The 20,456-nt window shown below is 41.4% G+C and overlaps 1 protein-coding gene across 8 annotated transcripts in view; it reads right to left on the reverse strand.

Annotated features, from left to right (window-relative positions):
* AUTS2 (activator of transcription and developmental regulator AUTS2) overlaps positions 1 to 20,456 on the reverse strand; it is a 792,614-nt gene that overhangs the window by 12,956 nt on the left and 759,202 nt on the right. For 3 of the 8 annotated variants that reach the window (XM_072882447.1, XM_072882443.1, XM_072882450.1), the window contains 8 exons: positions 14,345 to 14,822; positions 12,494 to 12,747; positions 11,299 to 11,540; positions 10,809 to 10,853; positions 6,655 to 6,750; positions 5,256 to 5,327; positions 3,492 to 3,521; positions 1,819 to 1,890 (listed from right to left, as the gene is read on the reverse strand). In XM_072882447.1, the coding sequence (XP_072738548.1) occupies positions 1,819 to 1,890; positions 3,492 to 3,521; positions 5,256 to 5,327; positions 6,655 to 6,750; positions 10,809 to 10,853; positions 11,299 to 11,540; positions 12,494 to 12,747; positions 14,345 to 14,822 (1,289 nt within the window). The remainder of the gene's footprint in view (positions 1 to 1,818; positions 1,891 to 3,491; positions 3,522 to 5,255; positions 5,328 to 6,654; positions 6,751 to 10,808; positions 10,854 to 11,298; positions 11,541 to 12,493; positions 12,748 to 14,344; positions 14,823 to 20,456) is intronic. The other 5 variants (XM_072882444.1, XM_072882445.1, XM_072882446.1 and 2 more) reach the window with 5 other exon arrangements.

The following is a 20,456-nucleotide window of genomic DNA, read 5'->3' on the forward strand; positions in this document are numbered from 1 at the left end:
CCAGATAGTTACCAATTCTTCCATACTTTGCAAGCAGTCTGGTGGCACTGCATGCAAACTTGAAATCTCTGAGTAAATATATTTTATTCCCTGCTCTGCGGTCAGGCAGCATCTCCAGCTTGTGCCGAAGAAAAGGCACCTTCACAACCTTGGGCTAGCAGGAGAAATCGTTCTGTATGAGCCTTCAGCCAGAGATTTCACACTTTGTGGTCACATGCTGAGGGGAGGCCTTCGTTCCCGTGTGGGAGTCTGACAGCCCACGGGGACATAAACCAACTCGCCTTAATGACTGTAGACCACACCTAATTTTTTGACTGGACTGAGATAGTAAAATACATTTCCCAATTATTCTTGAAATTATCATAAGGCATAGCCTCAAAAAGTCAAGTAACATCCTTTCCTGTACTTCTGGGCTTTATGCCTGTTTTTTAACATGCAAGATAGAAAAGTATTAGGTAAAAGAAATGGCTGCATGAAAACGGCATTTACTATGAGTCATAAATACATCAGTATGACCTCTTTCTGAATATCAAATCAAGGAAGATTCAAAGGACATAGATAGCATGGGAATAATAATTTCATTTCAAGAAAATACCTTTTCAATAAAATAAAAAAAAGGACATATAACTCTCTAGGTCCATAATCTTGTCTTTTTTGATAATGGGAAGACGAATGAAGATCACTAGCAGGGGAAACATAAGGAAGTAGAGAAGAGAGATATGTCTACTGCAGCAAATTAACCTGTCAACCTTGTTTAAAAGGGTTATTTTTAAACTCTATTAGCTGCAGGTTTTAGTAGCTGTTCAACATCTTCATATTCTTATAGCACTACCTTATACAATTCAATTGCATACACAGACTGCAATATGCTATGGACTCCTTGTTAATTTTACTTTCTAACACAAGCTATTGACTCCTGAAGTACAAGTATGAGCAGTAAAGAACACCAGCCTTTCCTGACTTACTGAAAAACTTCCGGAGCAACACAGAATTTTTCAGTGACAAGTACTGTGAAAGCATTATAAAGGGAAACAAAGCTTCTTCACAGAGTCCATGTGCAATGAAAATACAGTTAACCTAAGAATGGAAATACCCTAACTATTAAATGAATAAATAATTTGTTTTTCTCTGACATCTGTTTCAGGAGAGCCTAAACATTGCCCTTACCCTTGAAGTCTCAAAGCATGTATAACAAAGAAAAGATTTCCACCCCTTTACCTTCAGTGCAATGAGACAGTGTCTGGCTAACATTACTTCATCTGAGAGGCTGTGTCTGCCTAACCAGCCCAGACACGTACAGGTGCCAACCTCCAGCTATGAGATGGGTTGTGAAAAAAGACTGATGGGAGCCTGTGCAGACACACTGGAGAAAGCATCATAGGGAGAGGAGAAATCTTCCTGTGCCCTCTTCTGTCCGTGAACATTAACAAGAGGAATGGGACACACGTACCTAGCTTCTCCAACTTAAAAAAATTAATCTTGATATGTTTGTGTCCTCAGCCATAAATAAAAGCAATGTTGTAGCTCACAGGCACACCCATTTAGCTCTTCCTAGCTACAAACTGGTCGTTATTGCCTAAGATCTGGTGTCCTTGCTCCGCGGCATCACAGACAAATCCTTTGAGACTCTACCTTTAGGTTTTTAATTCCAATATGCGATGACTATGAAACAGAAGGTTATGCTATAATGCTACATATGGTTCTTTAACAAGGCATTAGCCATGGCATAGAACTGCTAACAGCGAGAGGCAAACTCTTCCTCTCACAGGTCTGCACTGCGCAATTCATCTGAAATGCAGGAGTGCCCAAAAGACTGACCTTGACTTTCTGTTGGTGATGGTATATCTGCCAGGCGATGTGAACATGCATAGCGCACCACTTTCCAGGTTTCTGAAAAAAACAAAGGGATACAACACGAATCAGTAACTCAAAAACCTGTGATGCTTTACTCTAGTTATAGCAACTCTTCCCAACTCTTAGCCCAGGCTGTTTTGGTCTAGGGGATTCCCCATGCCAAGACAACTGAAAGCAAAGGGTCTCCCTTCAGTGCCTTCCCCCTCCATCCTCTTGGCAAACCAGAAATGCAAAGAATTTGTCCCTTGCTAAGAAGTTTGTCTGGATATCCAGGAATGCTCCTGGTCACTCTCCTCTCCAAATAAACCCATGCTCGGGTTTTACACACTCTTGCAATCTTCTGATGCCACTGGCTGAGAATGCAGCTTGCATTGCTGAAATCAATGAAACTGCCTCCCAGTTAGCAGCTGCTCTGCATAGCTGGATTGCTTCACAACTGTACATTGAGTTCATTTCCAAAAGTGGAACTATTCTAAGACCAGCCTTTCCACCAAAAGATGAAAATGAAAAGTGATCTTTAAAAGATCACTCTGGTTTTCAAAATGAATCTGACTCCCTCATAAAATTGCTGGTCTGTACCTCCAAAACTTTGTCTCATAAATACACTGAAAAAATTGGAGGTCAGTCAATTCACTCTGTTTGGGAAGGCTCTTTGCATCCTTCCTGTCACCATGCTTTTAAGTCATGGGGAGGAGAGGGGGAGGAAAGAACCAGAGAGTGCTATTTGGGTTTTCTCATTGATTTTGTACTCCATTTCCAGGACATCTGGAAATCTTGTCTGATTCAGGATGTACTTTCTCCAATTTTGTTATTTAGGGGTCTATGGTTAACTACACAGCTAATGATACCTGAAGATTTAAAAATAATCACAGGAATTCACGAAGCTCCGTAAGCTACTGGTAACTTAATGTTTCACAAACTATGGCATAGGGTCTGCCTTCTAGTCCTAGGTGTATATCAACCGACAATTAAAAACCACAAAAAAATAAAACCCATCTCACACACATACTCCTCTAAACTCAAGCCTTTTGTTTATTCACAGCAACTGGCTGTGCTAGTGATTTAATGAGTTCACTTGGTCAGTACGATCAAAATATAGACCTTCTTGAATACACTGAAAAACTAACAAAAAAACCTTTTGGATCACTGAAAGACTGGACCTTTTCATCCTTATTTCTAAAATATTTTGTGTTTGAAGTGCATTGTCTGTCTGTACTTGACAGTAAGATACTTGGGTAGGAAGTACCATACCAAATAACACTGAAAACATCCAGTAAATAATAAAAAGCACAATCAGTCAGTCTGCAGTGAAATGACAAGGGATCACTGCCAGGGTAGGTCTGTAGGATTTGGCTCAGGAAACCTTGTAAGCCAGCACGATAGGATTATCAATATTTAACCTCTAGTATTCGTGCTCGGGGGTTGCACGAGAAGAACAGAAAACTTCCAACTTTGAAACGGTTTATTTTCCTCGAGTGACCACAAGATGCATGCAAAGAAGGACTGACCATGCTGCTCAGCAAACGTGGTGTAAAATACCCAAGATGAAACATGGCACTGCTTTATAATTAGTCTGCTGCTTTAACCCGGTGGGGACTGAGACGAGCTTGACAAACTATCACAAGAAGATTTCTTACCCTCAACATGGGCCTGAACGGATCTGTCAACTGTGAAGAAGAAATGACAGCTTGGTTACATGCCTGTCACTCAAACAATTGCTCTAATTAACAAATTTGTATTGCTTCATTAAGAGATGAAATTAAAATGTGTGATTTTACTTTCAAATGAAGCCCTTTCGGATAATAATTAGTCCTTAGCCTCCGTATTCGAGCCGGTCTCCCTCCCCCCATGGCTGTTGTACCTAAGTGTTGACAAGCAACTAAACAAGCCTCACACAGAGCGCTCTGTCCTCTGGCATCATCATTAATTTGTTGATTTAATGCTACAAAAATGGCTGGTTAGCTACTCTGAAGAAAAACACAGATCTATCCTTTGGGCAAACTTCTGTTCTCATCTTTCAAAGCTGCTTGGCTCACGAGAAGACTGGATAGTGGATAGGGCTGCTTTTTCACCGGCTTGATCCCACGAATTGGGTTGGAATGGGCTGGAATGGTGTTCAGACATGCCCCTGCAAACCAGCGACTCTGTCCGTTCAACGGCTATGGCATTAGGTCCTCGACTTGTACATTCAAATAGCCATTACTGACTGCCTGCTTGCCTGATGTGTTCTCTGTCACAAACTGGCTTTGCCTTAAATGTTTTACAACAGATGTTGGTAAACAGCAGCTGTATAAAACCCCCAATTTTCTCATTATTATTTTTTTGTGTGGCCTGTTTTTTTCAGGTAGATTATTTTCTTATTCTCCTTTTTTGCTCACATTTCATCAATTAATGCTGGAAAATAAATTCAATTTATTGGGTATTTCTCATTTGTTTTGGATTTTCTTTTTTGAAATGCAATACTAAAGGAGATTTATAGGTGTAAGAGGTACTTTGCAGGCTCAGTGATGGCACAATATATCATCCTGAAATAATCGAAACTACACTGCAAGTTGAAAGGGAGCATAAAGCTAAATGACTTAATGATGGGAGGCTCTAGTTATCTTTTCAATTAGATGGAATAAACAGAAATGAAGAAACGTGGTTCCTTTTGGTATAAAGCTCAACTACAGCACCAATTCAGAGCAAACCAAAGTACTGGAACTTGGCATAACCCAAAGAAAATAGCTCTGCTATACTTAAAAGTTGAGCCACACCACAACATGGATTTTCAAGGAGAGCTCCCCATTGCTTTTGTCAGAGAGTTCTGCTAAAAACATGACTGCTAAAACCATGACGTTCCTCACTGCAAACAATGTATATTAATTGAAACATGCAAACAACCCATGGGCTTTTGGAAAGAACAGAAAAAGGCTAAAAGACAAAGTGCTGAGACAATAAACGCTATTCACATACGCTAGAACTCAAAAATCTGGAGGCGCCAAGTGATCAATAAAGTGCATCTGTATTTCAGTGGTGCAATCAATGATACAGTAACCAAGGGAATAACTGCCATTACCCCCATTAAAAACAATTATAGAGTATAAACATAAATCTTGAAGAGGTTTGTACATTTCTATGTTGAATTGGACTTTTATGCCTTAACCCCTGGGCTTGTAGGGATGCCTGCTGACAGCAAGGAAAGAGCTCTTCCATTGCACAGTATCTGTTTGCTTTTGCTGATGATGAACAGAAGTAAGGATCAGGATTTAAATTCTTCTCATACAACTTCTCTAGCTTAGTTCAGACTCAGTTTCAGTGTTAGGATGTTAATTTGGACACACTGAAGACGGCAGCTCCAGCATGAAAGGTTTTCAGGAGGAATAGCTTTACTTGAGAAAAATACAACATTTTCTACAGACCCGTGGATCTTTCTGTAGAAGGGTATGTGGGACAGTTCCAGGTCTGGCTGCAACATCAATAGGATTGGAAGTCTAGAAATACCACAAGGAAAGACAGCATTAATGAGTAACACAATGCATAAAAGCAACGGGGAGTGAAAAATAATATTTCTTTATCATTAACATTGCCTAAGCAACAAAGATAAACTTTTTAAAGAGGAAAGGATAACCATTATAATCCACTTAGTAATGTGTGTATTATCACCTCGATTTTCAAACTTTCGTTGTCCACCAACTCCCCATTACTTTAATCCAAAACACGTAAGGGAACGGTGACTGTTTACACTGGAAAATCTTTCCACTATCGAAAACCTGATTAGCAACATCCTTATGATACAGCATCTAAAGTAGTATTTGAAGAACCAAGCTTGCGCTCTGCTGCTTAGCAATAATGCACTGGAACTGGCTAAAACTGCTAGCCTGACTGTCAGCACACAAAGCACCAGCAACCTCTTTAGTCACTGTACAAGAATCTGAACTCATCAACAATGAACTGTTACCATATGGGTATCTGGAAAAGGCAACATCCAGTTGAAAAAAATTAAAGCTTGAATGTAAATATTCAGCTAATATAACAAAATGCATCTTTGTGGGGGAAAAAAAAACCAAAACAACTACGTTTAGACAGAGCATCTTCCTACATTGAAATGAAGAAAAATAGAAATCAGCTACATTATAACTAACAATTAAGTAACAGAGTTGTTAACAGTCTGATTACCATACATACGAAGAATTCCACTAATGAACTGCAATTTACATATTCAGTCATTACAGTGGATGGGCCAATTTCAGAAAGAAGGTGTCTCCTCTGCAGAAGTTTCAGTCCTGATTTCAGTCTTCAGTTGCAAAGACTACAGAATATGATTTCCTCCCACTTATAAATCAAGAGTGACTTCATGAAAACAAAAGAAAAACACCCCAAACTCATCACGTTTATCTATCCTAGCTATCACAAATGAGAGGAGAACTAAATCAGTGTATTGCATTGTGGTGGAGCTGTGAGATAATTATGGAAATGAGTAAACAATAACGATCATGATTTCTTAAAATCTTGATTATTACATGACCTTACATTAATGCGTAGTATCTGAGAATTAATTATATTGCTTCTAAAGTTAACTATGCCATTATATAGAATTTCTTTTTTTTTTAATGTATGTAGATATATATGAACCTAACAAGAAGTAACTTCTCTTTGTAGTAAATTTGGAAAAAAGCCAATTGTCCTCCATGGAATTAGGCTGTAACTCCGATCCCAATTGCTCCAGAACCTGAACCATGTTCTAAACCTAAACCTAACCTGGCTCACAACACCAGTGTATTTGAGTAGTAATAGATATACAAAGAATTCCTATCCTACCTTGGGTTGAAATGCTCCTTGTAGCGAGCCAAATGGGCCAGTTGGAGGAATCATGGGAGGAATACCTGATACAGCTGGAGGATAGGAGTGAAACAGCTGTAACAAAAAGACAGAAGAACATCAATACAAGCGCACGTCAAAATGAAGACAGGAAGTTGAACAAGACAGCGAAAGCATTCCTGCATAATATTAGGGAAATGGTACATGGAGAAAACTGAGAAGCATTGAAGAAGTGATCTTGTTGCAACAATGTTAGTTAAAGCAGTCAATGAAATGTTCACAAATGTCATGATATTTAGAGCTTAAAAGCAGTTCCAAAATCATAAAGCCAGCAACCTGTCCCCTGGATTAGGCCATAGCATAAGAGAGATTTTTTTTTTCATTTGTTAATTTCTAAATTGGATAGAGGTTTTAAATGGTTTCAGTTTGCAAGCCATTTCAAGAGAAAAGGCAGAATGCTGAAACAAGTAAGACTCAGAAATCTACCGTTTAAGTGGAAAAAAACCTTTACGAGTTCTAGGATATTGTATCATTAAAACTCCATTAGTACGTTAGGATTTTAATAGTATCTGTAGGAAATGAGGAAAATACGCACAATTCTTACTTCATTAGCCTGTCTGAGAGGATATCCTGCCACATCTAATATTAGCAGAGAGACAATCTGATTTGTTAAAAATTATTATTTAAACAAAATGTTGAGGCAGACCCCCCCCCCCAAAAAAAAAAATTTAGGGTACTGTTTTTTTAAAGACAGACTACTAACATAAAAAAGTGCACATCTCCACTGACCTCACTGATCCCAATGTATGCGTTCTAAGAAAATTTAGTGCAAAATAAATAATAAAAAAAGCTGTTCTGTACTAATGCAGACAAACACATGGGAAAGAAGCAAGTAAATCATAATGTCCAAATCTTATCTTGTCTCTGTGGTCCGTCTGTGAAACTTTTAATCATGCTGTAACACAGTTAACTCGCCCAATTCCACGGAAAATGCTGGGATTACACGCAAAATTGCTTTCTGGTAGGAGTCAGGGGTTCAAAGCATCACACTGCAAATATGTTCTCACCGTGAAACCTCAGGATCTAACGGGATAGTTGCTAACTCCGCTGGTATTGCCACCCAAAAACCTAAAGGGGTTATCTGGCTGATACTAATCCACCTCTGAACACAACTGATCAAAACTCAAACTACTGTATGCTACTTTTAAGATCAAAATAAATGAGTTAATGGCCAATTGACCAGAAGCAGGACTGGGCAAAGTAAAAGACTGGACAAGCGGAGTGGGCAGACACTGAGAAAATCACATCCCAGAGTAAGTCAGCATCGCAAAGTTTTGATGAATTTGTTTATGCCAGGCATATGTATGTGCTTTTCTTAATCGTTTTTCCTTCCACTAGCTTATCTTGCAAGGTCATTTATGCATATTATATTTACTGAAAGCTGAGAAAACATTGCAGTATTTCAGAGGTATCAAAAGATTTTCTCGGTTTAAAAGCATGGTATCAAGTCTCCTTTCATAACACATTTCTATTGTTGCTTTTAATTCTATTTAATTTGGACCTGCTCCATTCAATGATGCAGAAAGCATTTTTAGATTAGTTGATACTGAACTGTAGGCATTTGAGAAATAATTAAGAGACACATGTCCTTATTTACAATAACTTTTAATGAGTAAAATGTGTTTTAAATCCTCCAGTGTCTTCTGCATTTAATTCTGTGTGTAATGGACTAATTCCAAACGATGGAAAGAGACGTAATACTTAATATTCTATTGGCTATGACTAATAATAAGGAATACATTTCTTAGAGTTTTATAACAACTGGTAAGTTAATTAAATGTGACCTTTCCTGAAGGTCAGAATTATTAATAAAATATAAATATTGTATCCTCAGGATCTCTTTGTATCATTTAAATTCCGCCAGCTTTCCAAATACACCTTTCATAGCCAGTGTTTCCTTTTTCTCCCTCTCTTTTGAGCAACATTTTCCCCTTCTAGATTTCTTCAGGGAACAACGTAGTACCCACAGCTTTCCTGGGGCCAGGTGCAATGTAACACTAAGCTAGATCCGGCGTTAACTGTAGGTAAAAGTAATGCCTCACTGTGCTACAGTAAGGCCCTCCCAAAAGAGAAATGCTTGTAAAATCAAAGATGCCAAGGAAGAAAACTGTTTTAAATCTCTACATGAGCTTCTGTGTGAGCTGTGTTCCCTATTCTAAAGTAGATTGATTTTAACTCTCAGACAGACCTTGTTCTCCTGCAAAGTTCACTTACAAGCTTTAAAAACATTGGCAGCTTTTTTAAGATATCTGAATTCTTGGTGCGGATCTACAGTGGAAACTCTTGTCACTAGGAAAAGGTCTATGTGAGTGCCACAGTTTCACAATATTTCTACAATGGGAAAAGCCCTATTGGGTATGCACTTATGCCACCAAAAGTATGCTTTCTGATACTGCAGCTGCTCAGGAAACTGATGCAAGCAGTTTCTCTGTTACCTATATAATCTATAGTCATAGTAGAAGAGATTACTGAAATACCCTGGCTAGTACGGCCTTGCTGTAGTTTAAGACAGACTGTTAATCCAACGTAGCCCTCATGCTGGCCTTCTGCTAATATCCAACAGACGCAACAGTGATTATTTTGCAACCAGTTCACAAGGACAAACCTTTCCTGAAGGAAGGGCAGGGGAGGCATAATGGACCAGAGCTCTGCTGGTGGAGCTCTGCCAAGTTCAATAGCATGGCTCACTGGCTAAGAGAGAGCATCGTGAGGCCTTTCCTTACTTTAAACGGGGTAATACCATGACCTTTACAATTCAGGTAACTGCCAGATTTTATAAGAGATTACATCACTGAATTTGAAAAGCATATACAGTTGGAGAATTTTGCAATGTTTCCTATATTACATGTCAACTTCTGTGCTTTATTTGTCTAAAATTCATTTACCTATTTCCCACTTCCGTGTTCTTGCTCGAATCAACATGCCACATTGATAATGTATCTTTTGAATCCATGTTAAGCTCAGCAAATAAGAGTGCAATTTTGCAAACAATGATGCAAATGAGCAGCATTACCCTTTTGAGTAAAAGTGATTATCATAGGCTTAAATGTTTGCCTAATACTCCTAGTGCTCTGATCCTGCAAACACACTCATACAGTTAAAGTTACTCAAATGAGGTGTCAGAAATTAATAGGACTGTTCACATGTACTACAGGCATGAGTTGTCAGCAGGAACGGTGTTTAATCGGTACAGCAGACAGCATCACACTATCATCTTGACCAGGTTTTTTTGCCCAGTTCCACTTCTAAGCAAAACCAACACATACAGCCAAGTGCTTTGCAAATTTCTGAGTGCTGATGCAGTACTCCTTCTCTCATCAAAATATCACTATTGGATTTAGAAATTCTTGTCATATTCAACCAGATACCTGCCTCTGCCAATACAATGAAGGAAATGCAACCTATATTTCAGCAGCAAATGAATCAGTAGATTCAAACCCTTAAGAGCAGATGCTTTACAATTAACTGGAAAATTAAAAATCAGTTCATCTCAATAATAACATTTTTGGTAGCTCTCAGATAAACACATCTAGTGCATAGCTGGATTCATGTTGCTGTCATCAAACAGAGCTTTCAAAACATAACAAGCCCAGTGGATCAGATGTGCCTTTGAAATCTGAAGGATAAGACAAGTTTTCAGATTTTATAAAACAAAATATGATAGATTAGGAAAACTATTAGATTACCTGTCCCTGAAGGATTTGTATGATAGTTTGTCATTTCATTTCAAGTTTTGAAGGAAAAATATCAGTCTAAAGGTTTGTGGCACAACTGAAACACAGTGATGAAATTACTGCTCTCTCCTGCTTCGTGTAACAGTCAGCTCTTCTGTCTCATCATTTTCACATCAAACCTGTCTTCAAATGGTGTATGAGCAAGAGATCTTTTGATTGGAAAAGCTGATACTGCATCTTTATCAGAAACAAGCACCACGAATGCAAGCCTTCAAAAGCCAAAGCAACCAAGAACGATAATGGTAAATCCTGGAGTGATGATTAGGGAGAGATTCGACATTGTGCCATTGATTGAGTGGTGATCCCAACCCACCACAGAAAAGCAGTTAAGTCAGTTTTAAACAGAGTAATAAAACTCACACTGTGACGGTAGAAGGGGTCAACTTTTGTAGGGTATTTGTCAAACTGCAAAGGGATCAAAGCACAAACTAGTTACTTTATATTTCCTTGCTTTACTTCTGCTGGTAAAATAGAAGACTACACCTCTATTGTTCGGCAACCAACAGAGAGGAAAAAATATGCAGAAAATTAGTTTCCAATGAAACTGGGATTTTTCTTTCTTCAAAGTAAAACAAGGTCTTTACGAGACTGGACAAAGGAGGAGGCACCAGAGTGCACCACTCGAAGCACTGCGAAGTCCCAAGCACAAGCGCTCCTTCAGCCAGCAGCCTCGTCCCTCAGCCCCTGCGCTGCCACCTGAACCTATTGCACGTGTGACAATCGCGAGGAAGGCACAGTCCTTCCTCTCCTACCCAACCACACCTGGGCAGCAGAGTACTCCTTCCCCGCAACCTGGCAAATTCTTAAATTTTTGTAATAAAGAATAGAGTTGTGCTCTACTTATCCTCACATTTCTGCCTGGGGTACGCACCATGGGTGGTGCTGGCGTTGGCATGATGGCAGTGGGTGGGATGGCGTGAGGGAAAGGCGTGAAGGTGTGCTGGTGTGTGTGTTGGTGTGTGTGCTGGTGCTGGTGCTGGTGCTGGTGGAACTCGGTCCTCAGGTACGGTGGCGGGCCGAGGGAGGCCCCGCGATCTGCGCTCTGCGAGGCCAAAAATCGCGTGTTTAGTTCCTGACGGAGAAGATCTTGTTCTGAAATACAAACAGCAAAACAACCCCCTGTGAGCTCAGGGACTTTTCCAGACCTCGTGCCACTTACTTTTTGCTGGCTGTGGTACCAATGCTGTATTTAAAACTTCCTGGTGGTAAATCACGACATTGTACAGGGTAAGAAAGCTCCCTCAGATCTTCCCCAAAGGCCTAACAGACAGAAGAAAGTCTCCATTTTCCCTCTCTCACCAAGCCTGTCCTCCCTACAGCATTCCTCTGAGCATTAACCTGAGGGTTCTCTCTAAATTTGTATGGACATAGTCCTAAACAGGTGAGGAGGTATGGGTAACCTGGAGTGAGTAAACATCGAGTGGCTGCTGCAAACATGAGTACCCTGCTGCATGGACACAAAATGATGTTACTCAAATTGATAATGCTCCACTTTCTTCCCCCAGTTCCCTCTCAGTGACCTGGGAGGAAAAGACACGTTACATCTCCCCACAGTCCAAGCACAAAAGAGCACAATTTTCTCCACTGATAAAAATCTCTACATTTCATCCCCCCGCCCAGTCTTACACGTGCACGAGCTCAGGAACGCTGTATGCACAGCCACTGGAAACCTTCCCTCTAGCCAGGGAAGCAATGCTGAGCACAGACCACAACTGCAGCAAAGATGTTCGCTAAGGGGGTCACAGATTCTGTGTGGGCACATTATGAACTCTAGGGTGTTTTTAACATGGGGAGAAAAAATTAGACATAGAAAAAGCACAGCCTTCCAAAACTATTCATTCCCAGGGCAGAAGAAAAGTCACTGGGTATGTCTAGGTGTTTTTTGGCTTTGCTATCACTCCAAATCATTCAGGGATGAGTACAGCCTCTACCCAACCAACAGCCATCATCAAATGGACCAAAAAGAATTATTCTGTCTAAAACCAGAGAACTGGCCTCCTGTGGTGCACTGGACGTGTTCAGGCCATGATCCGTCTATCTCTTACCTGAGTAAGTACTACCAGCTGGGTGTCCTGGAACCTGCAGTGTCCCTGACGTCAATGGAGGTGGAGGAGGCAAAGCCGTAGGAGGGGCAAACATATTGGGGTGATGTGGGTGTGCGGGGGGCTGGAGGGTGGGCGTGAAAGTATGCAGCGGGCTGTGGCTGGGTAAAGAGAGGGGGAATGGTGAGGCTGAGGGATGGTGAGAGATGTGTGGAGGAGGGGCCTGAGTCTTGGCAGGAGTGCTGCTTCTGCTGCTGCTGTTAATGAAAAGAAAAGCAATTAAGCGTCGCATGGAAGAGAGAAAAGCTCCAAACGTACACATCCACAATCCCACCAAGCTATGCATGGCTCATGTTAAACACACTACTAATAGAAGTTATACTTTTAAGTTATACTTATACTGTTTTACTTTTCTATCTATACCGCTGTGATACTCCTGTCTCCAACCATCTGCTGTGCCTTTTCTAGTACCTTTTACCTCCTGTGGTCTCTCCACACCAAAACCCGAGACATATTCTCCCTCTCTGTAAGAGGTTGATATTCTGTCCTCCAACAGCACAGGAATGACACACAAAGGAGTAATCAGCCCTGTGCATTCATTACTTAATTATCAGATCCTTTCTACATCACTGCTTCTGATTCATGTTTTCAGGCAAATGAAGCTCAAAATCAGTGATCACTGCATTAATAAAAGTTTAATTTTTTTGCTATGACTTAGTAAGATGAAAGACTGCAGAAAATGTGAAACGAAGTTGAGAAGGCAACAACAGATATATGCTTATTGTACAGTTAATGCCTCTCTCTACCTCCACAATATAAAGAGATGAGTCAGCAAAATAAATATTTGCAATTACACTGGTTGCAATTTTTCAGGTTTCATTTCCTACTAATGAATGTTTAAAACATATTCACGTAGTGCTTAATTCTACTTGTCATTATTTCAGGTAATGACATGCTTCTATTGCAGTGACTTTTAAAGACAAGCAATACCAATTTGGTTAAAAATAAATCAAAAGTCTTAAACACCTCCCAATCTTTAGTCAAACCATGAAGCAACCATAATGCTGGTTCACCAGGTCTTGAAGGATACCGTCTGCCTGCTGGAAGCTCAGGTTTGGGGAAAGATGACCTAGTGCTGACAGCATTAGCTCGGAGTAGGGGAAACCTGAGGTCCGTGACTCACAGGGACATCATGGGTTCCTGTGAACACGTTGTTTAATCTCTCCGTTCATCTTTGTTATCCCCTATAAAAGGTGAGGTTTATCTCACTGTGACCAGGTGAAGAGAACAACACCGAAGACTGCAAGGTGTCAGCAGTGCAGGAAAAAATTTAAGCTTTAAAGTCATTGGTGCAAGCCCGTTTGTGCTAGGCTGTCAGCAGGGCCAACAGCGGCTGTAACTTCTCGCTCTAGGGCATGTCAGTAGTTGGAGAAAGCAGATGTTTACAGGCACGGGAGGGTAAAAGAAGTTAGCCTTCAGAGAGCAGCCCAACCTGCAAGGATTGGGATTTTCTCCCCCTCGTCTATATTGCATAAAATTCCCCCCCCAAAACCTGAGTACACAATGACAGGCAGGAAAAGTAAAAGCAAATTATAAGCGCTCGAGAACACCTAGCATTTATGGGAACAGCAGATCAGAAACAAAGTGATCCTGGCTCAGTTCAGGGAAGGAATTAAGGTTAAATGCACAAAGTCCGCTTTATTTCCCAGCGATGGGATGGGATGGGATGTGCTGTCACTTCTCTCCTTTAGCTAACTCATCTCCGCTGCCTCCAGGCACTGTAAAGCATCACCACCAGGCAGCAAGTCTGCAAAGAGACGGGGCTTCAGCACACACGCGTTTCTGTTCGCCTACCTTAAGCTGTTGAGGCTTAAACTGCTGCTGTTATAGGCAGAGAGTGGCTGTGAGAGGCTCTGAGAGGCCGGATGGGGCTGCACCAGAGGAAGGTTTGGATGGGCCGGCTGCACCGGCGACTGCGGCCGGGGCGGGTGCTGGACGGGCGGCTGCGGCGCAGGCGGGCGGGTGGCTTCTTCTGGGGCTGGCGGCAGCTGCGCGGCTTGGGCCGGGGGCGGCTGGGCAGGAGCCTCCGGCCGCGGGGCGAGCGCAGGGCTGGGGCAGGGCGCCTCAGGCTGCGGCTCCAACTGGGGCTGGACCAAAGGCTGCGTCACCTGAGGACAAGGGTCTTTAGGCACCACGGGCTCAAGTACTGGGTCTTTACTGCTGTCCTGGCTCTTCTCTTGACTCCTTTCTAATCCTGATATTTTCGGGACAGCTGGGCCCCTAGCACCAGGGTCGTCATTTTCAGCTAGCGTACTGACTCCTAACTCTTTATCTGCAACAACAAAAGAAAGAGATAAAACAGTTAAGTGTGCGACGAAACGGGCAAAACCAAACTAACTGCTGCGCCGGAGTCGCGCTCCGGGCAGTTACATTTTGTTTTCACCAAGGACCGTGCCAACTTGAAATCGAATCAAATCCAAAGTCATTTCCAGCAGTATCCCTAACTCTCAAGTCCTCCTCCTAATACTTCTTCTCCCATTTTATCATAAGGAGAAAGTTTCTGGCGTCTTCATTAACGTATAAAAAAGCAAGTACACAAAAGATGAGCTGAGTGCAGTCATTCAAGCGCTCTAAAAATCTTGAGTCAGGCCTCCCCAAAGATCCCCACCTCTGCCTTAGGGAAAATACCAGGAGGGGTTGTGCTTTGCTTCATTTTGTCTCTGTAGCACAATATACACTGGGTTCTCCATACTTGCCTCCTGGGTCTTGTCTCCTAGGGATTCATTTCCCAACTTTCCCATGCAACCACGCTAGCGTTTCATTGATTTTTAAGAAAAATTAGATTTGCACAATAATGGCATGTCTCCAAGATTTGGGGCCGTAAAACAGTGCTGATAAATTTGTGAGTGTAGGTAATATCATCTGTATGTGTATTTGGCAAAATCAGTCCCTAAGTGATCACATAAAAACCACTGAAATTTTCTACTGAATCATGTAAGCACAAATTGCCGCAGTGCGAGGAGGAGAGCTCCGCAGGAAGCCAGGCTCCACTGCGTTCTCTGCTTGGAGAACTGCTTGTTTTCTAGGCACACCCCTTTATCCCTAATTACTATTACATGTTTGCTAGAACATCTCTATTGCCTGGGCTGCCAAATGAACAAAAAGGTTAAGGGAAATAACATATTTTTGCCTCGATTTTTCTTTCAGTGACATTAATTTTGGACATTGCTTTTCACAAGAACGGCCAAAGAAGTTGAGAAGGCAACACGATTAGTCCTGAATACGTTTTCTTAAAAGACCTGAGAGTCAGACAACACACTCCGCATGTGAGTGTGTGCATCTGCCCCTCGCCTTCTTTCTCCAGTAACTCTCCTCAAAATAAACCACCTGGCAGAGAAGAGAGACCTTGTTTAGCGCTACTATTTTCTATTATTGTTACTCTGTCATCACTCCCTTAACTGACCCACTGAAGGAACCAATGTGATGTGAGCTCTGTGCCTTATTACATGAGGTCCAGACCTTAAAACACATACTAGTAGGAACCCAGGCTTTTTTGGTTTGGCTCGTCATGGAATGACTTGGTTTTGTTTTCCAGCTCTTTAATAATAATGAATATTATTATAATTTTAACATTTCCTACAGTGGAGTTTTGCTCATGGGGGCTCTACAGCAGTTTCCCATTTGAATCACTCCCCCAAAGTTCTGCCCATGAATATTCGATGCGTGGCACCCCTTTGAACAAACCTGGGGGAACGCTGCTGGCCCAAGGCTGGACAGGCAATGCCTGCAGCCGGGCAGGCAGGGGGAAGCAGGAGCACCATTTAGGGCACTATCGCACAGCAGCTCCGAAAAGTTGGACTTACACCTTTGGCAATTACAGAAATGAAGCATAAGGGAAACACGCAAGATTTAAAGGGGCTCAGGACAAGCTTATAATTAAAGAAGTTCTAAATAAGACACGAAAACTTTACTCATTTTTCTGCCAATTTTAAGGGGTAAAATGAATAAATGCATAATAAAATAATATACATCCAGAGAAAATTGTTGGCAGCTACATTGTTCAAACCCTGAAGTAAAGGAGTGCAAATAAAGATGACGGGGAGTGTACTCTGCCAGTCCGCAGCCCGGGCACATGCAACAGTGTTTGCCAACCTTTGCATCACTAGAGCTGCCAGAGATGGCCTGGCAGAAATGTGTCAAACACATATCATCACTTGGGTTTAATTTTATGCAGAGATCCCAGCAAAACATGTCAGGCCCCCTATCACTGAGGGTTTTACAGGCCCTGTGCAACGGCGAGCAGCCTGGTAAAGTGGAGTTCAGATTGTTTTAACAGTTTGTGGACAGGAGATGGGGAAAAAATCTTTTGGGGGCAAAAGGGAGGTAAAGAGGAGAAGGAGCAAGAGAGAGAGAGAGAAAGAGGCGGGGGGAAAGTAAACAGACTTATTTGATAGGGACGTACTTTAATCACTTCTGGAGTATGCAACCTGTAACAGGCACAGAGGCTCCTCCACAAAATTGGATCAGAAGACTATGGGGGCAATAGCAGGACTCCGGAGGAATAAAAATAATTACTCTGCTGTATGCCCAAGGTCTATCTCATTGCAATTAAATTGCGGGTTATAAATAAAGGAAAATCCATTTGCATTAATTCTTTGGATCAATCTTGTTTGATCAAACATTATTAAAAGTTAGACAGAGTGCGATCACCACATGCGTTAAGACAGGTCCCCAGGGAGAAGAGAAATGAGCAACAGTTTGTTCAGGAATAGGTGGATCTCTGTTCCTAGTCCTTACAGGTGTAAGAGTTATGACATTTTGTTTTTTTGACAGAAAGGCATAATAATTAGGGCTTTGAGGACTTAGCCTTGTCATCAGAAACTCCCGACAAGATGAATACACAGTAGGTGGTCTGAAAATCCTGCGGAGGTGATACTACCAAATCTATGGAGAACACCTTGCACTCAGTGCATTCATTAAATCTTTTCATTTGATGTTTTTAGCGTCTCTCGTGTGTGTAACATTTATTCAGCACAGCTCTCTGCTGGGGAGTTTGTTCCTCACGCAGTCGCTCCTCCTCCCCTGGAGAAAAGGGCTACGAATCCCAGTGTCTCCTGGGTATTTTTTGCTGCTGCTTACATCTTCATTACACAGCCCCTTAAGTACCATTCCTGTTAGTTTGCAGCTTAGAAGATGCTGTATTTAGTAAGATAATGTTATTCTAAATGTCAAACACTGAACGTGTGCAGTAGCTCCCTCTCTCCGTCTTACACCATTGCACCGACGCTGTACCCCAAAACAGTATCAGATGTCCAGGAGCCTCTCTAACCCCAGCATGCCTGGTACATGCATCCCTGCATGGCTGATCATTATGATATTTAAATCAGAAAGAATTCTTCATCCCACAGTATCTATTTAAGGAGCTGAAATCCCACATCAGTGATGAACGCTACCAATTATATGTTTCATAAGGAGGGCTAAAGTCTCCATCAACAGTACTTCAAGGTCATACATACAAGATCACTCTTTTTCTACCAGCACGTCTTTGCACATCACATTATTTCTGAATGTTGACTGACTAACTTGGTGGAAAAACTAAGGGGAAAAAAATCCTTCACGTCACTATGATACAGACAACCCAACTACACAACTGTCTGGGTTTATACATCGTAAGAATTCATTTCCATCCAACAGCTAAAAAAGCAAGCAAGCTATTTGATGGCAGTCTCCATACTTTCTTTTGGATAAAATAAAATTACTGCATCGGTATTCAGAAGAGCAGTAACTGTGATGTAACTTCTGTGCTGACACAGGCTTCCCTTTTTCCACTGGGTTGATATTGCATCCAGCAGCAGTCAGTCTTTTTACCGAAAAAGGAATAAAGCCATAATTCGATGCTCTTTGAGGACTGAGGAGAAACATTGGCTAAGCTTGTCCCACACAGACAGGACATGCAACTTCCATTATCTTCCTTTCCTCTCTTTGCCCTTTGATGTGTCTTAAATCTCAAATTCCTCTATTTTTCACTTAACACACACAATCTGGGGATCTCTCAAGGTGCAGGACTCAGTCCCCTCCAAGTAACACAAGTGCAGTTAGCAGTTTGCTGTGTCTACGTGATTATTACTTGGTTGGCTCAATAACACCAGAGGAGCAGACAAGGCCACACTGGGAAGACCTGTAAGTAAACCAAATGACTGCATGTGAACTAGAGAGACTCTGTAGCTGGGAGTTTACATTATATTTTATACACATTCTATGAACATACACATATACACATGCACTCCCATGTGTTTGTATACATGTATGTTACGTGTAATACATATGCATTTATATTTATACCCATATCTGTTATATGTATACACATCGTTAACAGAGAAATACACAGTGCATGCAAACACTTCCATTAAAAGACATGGATTTTTATAATGAACACAGGTTATATGAAGCGTTCAGCTGACATGCTGTTGCCCCTCTTCCTAATGTGCAAACCAGTAAAATTTGACCTAAACTCTGTGTTCTGGCTCCTTTGTACCATTTGGGTGATCCAAAAGAGCTAGAGGGTGGCCAGAGGTGGCCAGTTGAGAACACCACAGCCACAAGACAAAGCCCAACTATTCTTCTGCTTACAAGAAGGCCCTCTTGAAATTCGTTAAATTTGAAATTCCCAGAGATTCACCAATAATGAACGTTCTAATTTTGCCTGGTCAAGTGTTGGCTGCAGATCGGTTCAACATGTCTGGTTGCACCAAAGACCGCAGGAGATGCTAAGTGCTAGCACAGGGCATTTCCTGACGAGAGCTGGGGCACCCCCAACCTGGCCAGGTCCCAAGTGGCAGCCAAGGACGTGTGAACTGGGCATCTCTGACCTGACCTGGCGATACCTGGGGAAGGAAACCTCCTGAGACAACGTCCTGCATGATGCTGTCAACGTACAGTGGCCAAACCTTTTTTCTAAACACAAAATCATCCAACTTTTCCATGTCCAGGAACAACTGAGTTTGATTCGGAAACAAGACTATATAATAACCTGTCACTCCTCCTTCCGCCCACGTTAGGATTCAGCCTCTCTGCGTCTGGCCTGGGAGTAAGCAGGCATCTTAAGAGAGCAATTAGAATCAACACTGAATTTTCCATTCCCTTGAGAGGGTTTTAGATTAAGCCCAAAGTCCTTATTGCACCAGTAGGAAAATTATAGGAGTTTTCAGTGTTTTGCAGCATTATCTTTGGGATTGAGCACTCAGCCTACCACGGAAATCTTTTATAGCATTATTTAATTTAAAAATAGCATTAATTTTCTTTTACTACTTTGATAAGTTAAACTCTTTTCTTGACAATATTACCTCTGCCTAACTAAAATTTTCTGCAAACTTCTTAATGCAAGATAAAAAAATTAGATATTTCAAAAAATATAAAACTATTTTCTTCAGTTTTAACATGGATAAGTGGGCAGTTGGTGCAAACTGTCACAACCAATACAGACCGTCATAACTTCTCTGAAGTCAACGGAATGCAGAAAACATATACCCCGCTGACCACTGGCCCTGGGAGGTATACTTCAACAAGCATTTTACAAGGCTTGAAATAATTAACCAGATTTAAGACCTGATTGTACATTTCATATTGATTAGACATTGGTCAATGAAACATTTGGATAAATAAAGGCAGATGACAGAAACTATTACTGCAAAGGATGGAGGAGGTTGTTGGTACACCAGCCAACACGTATCATAAAGGCCCCAGAGCAATTCATCTGTTGTACTGGATACACATGATTTGCTAAAAACAATTTTTCATTTTTAGCACACAGTCATCTTTCATCCTAATTTCCAAGGACACTAACAAAGTATTTGATTATGCAAATTAAAAACATGCATTCGAAAGCATGGTTACTAGCAGCTCTGTCATCTGCTGATACCAATTATTCCACAGAAAGCAGGTATTTAGTACAACTGAATAGCAAGAC

The sequence above is a fragment of the Ciconia boyciana genome, chromosome 17, assembly GCF_034638445.1.
Source record: "Ciconia boyciana chromosome 17, ASM3463844v1, whole genome shotgun sequence".
NCBI classification, from domain to species: Eukaryota; Metazoa; Chordata; class Aves; order Ciconiiformes; family Ciconiidae; genus Ciconia; species Ciconia boyciana.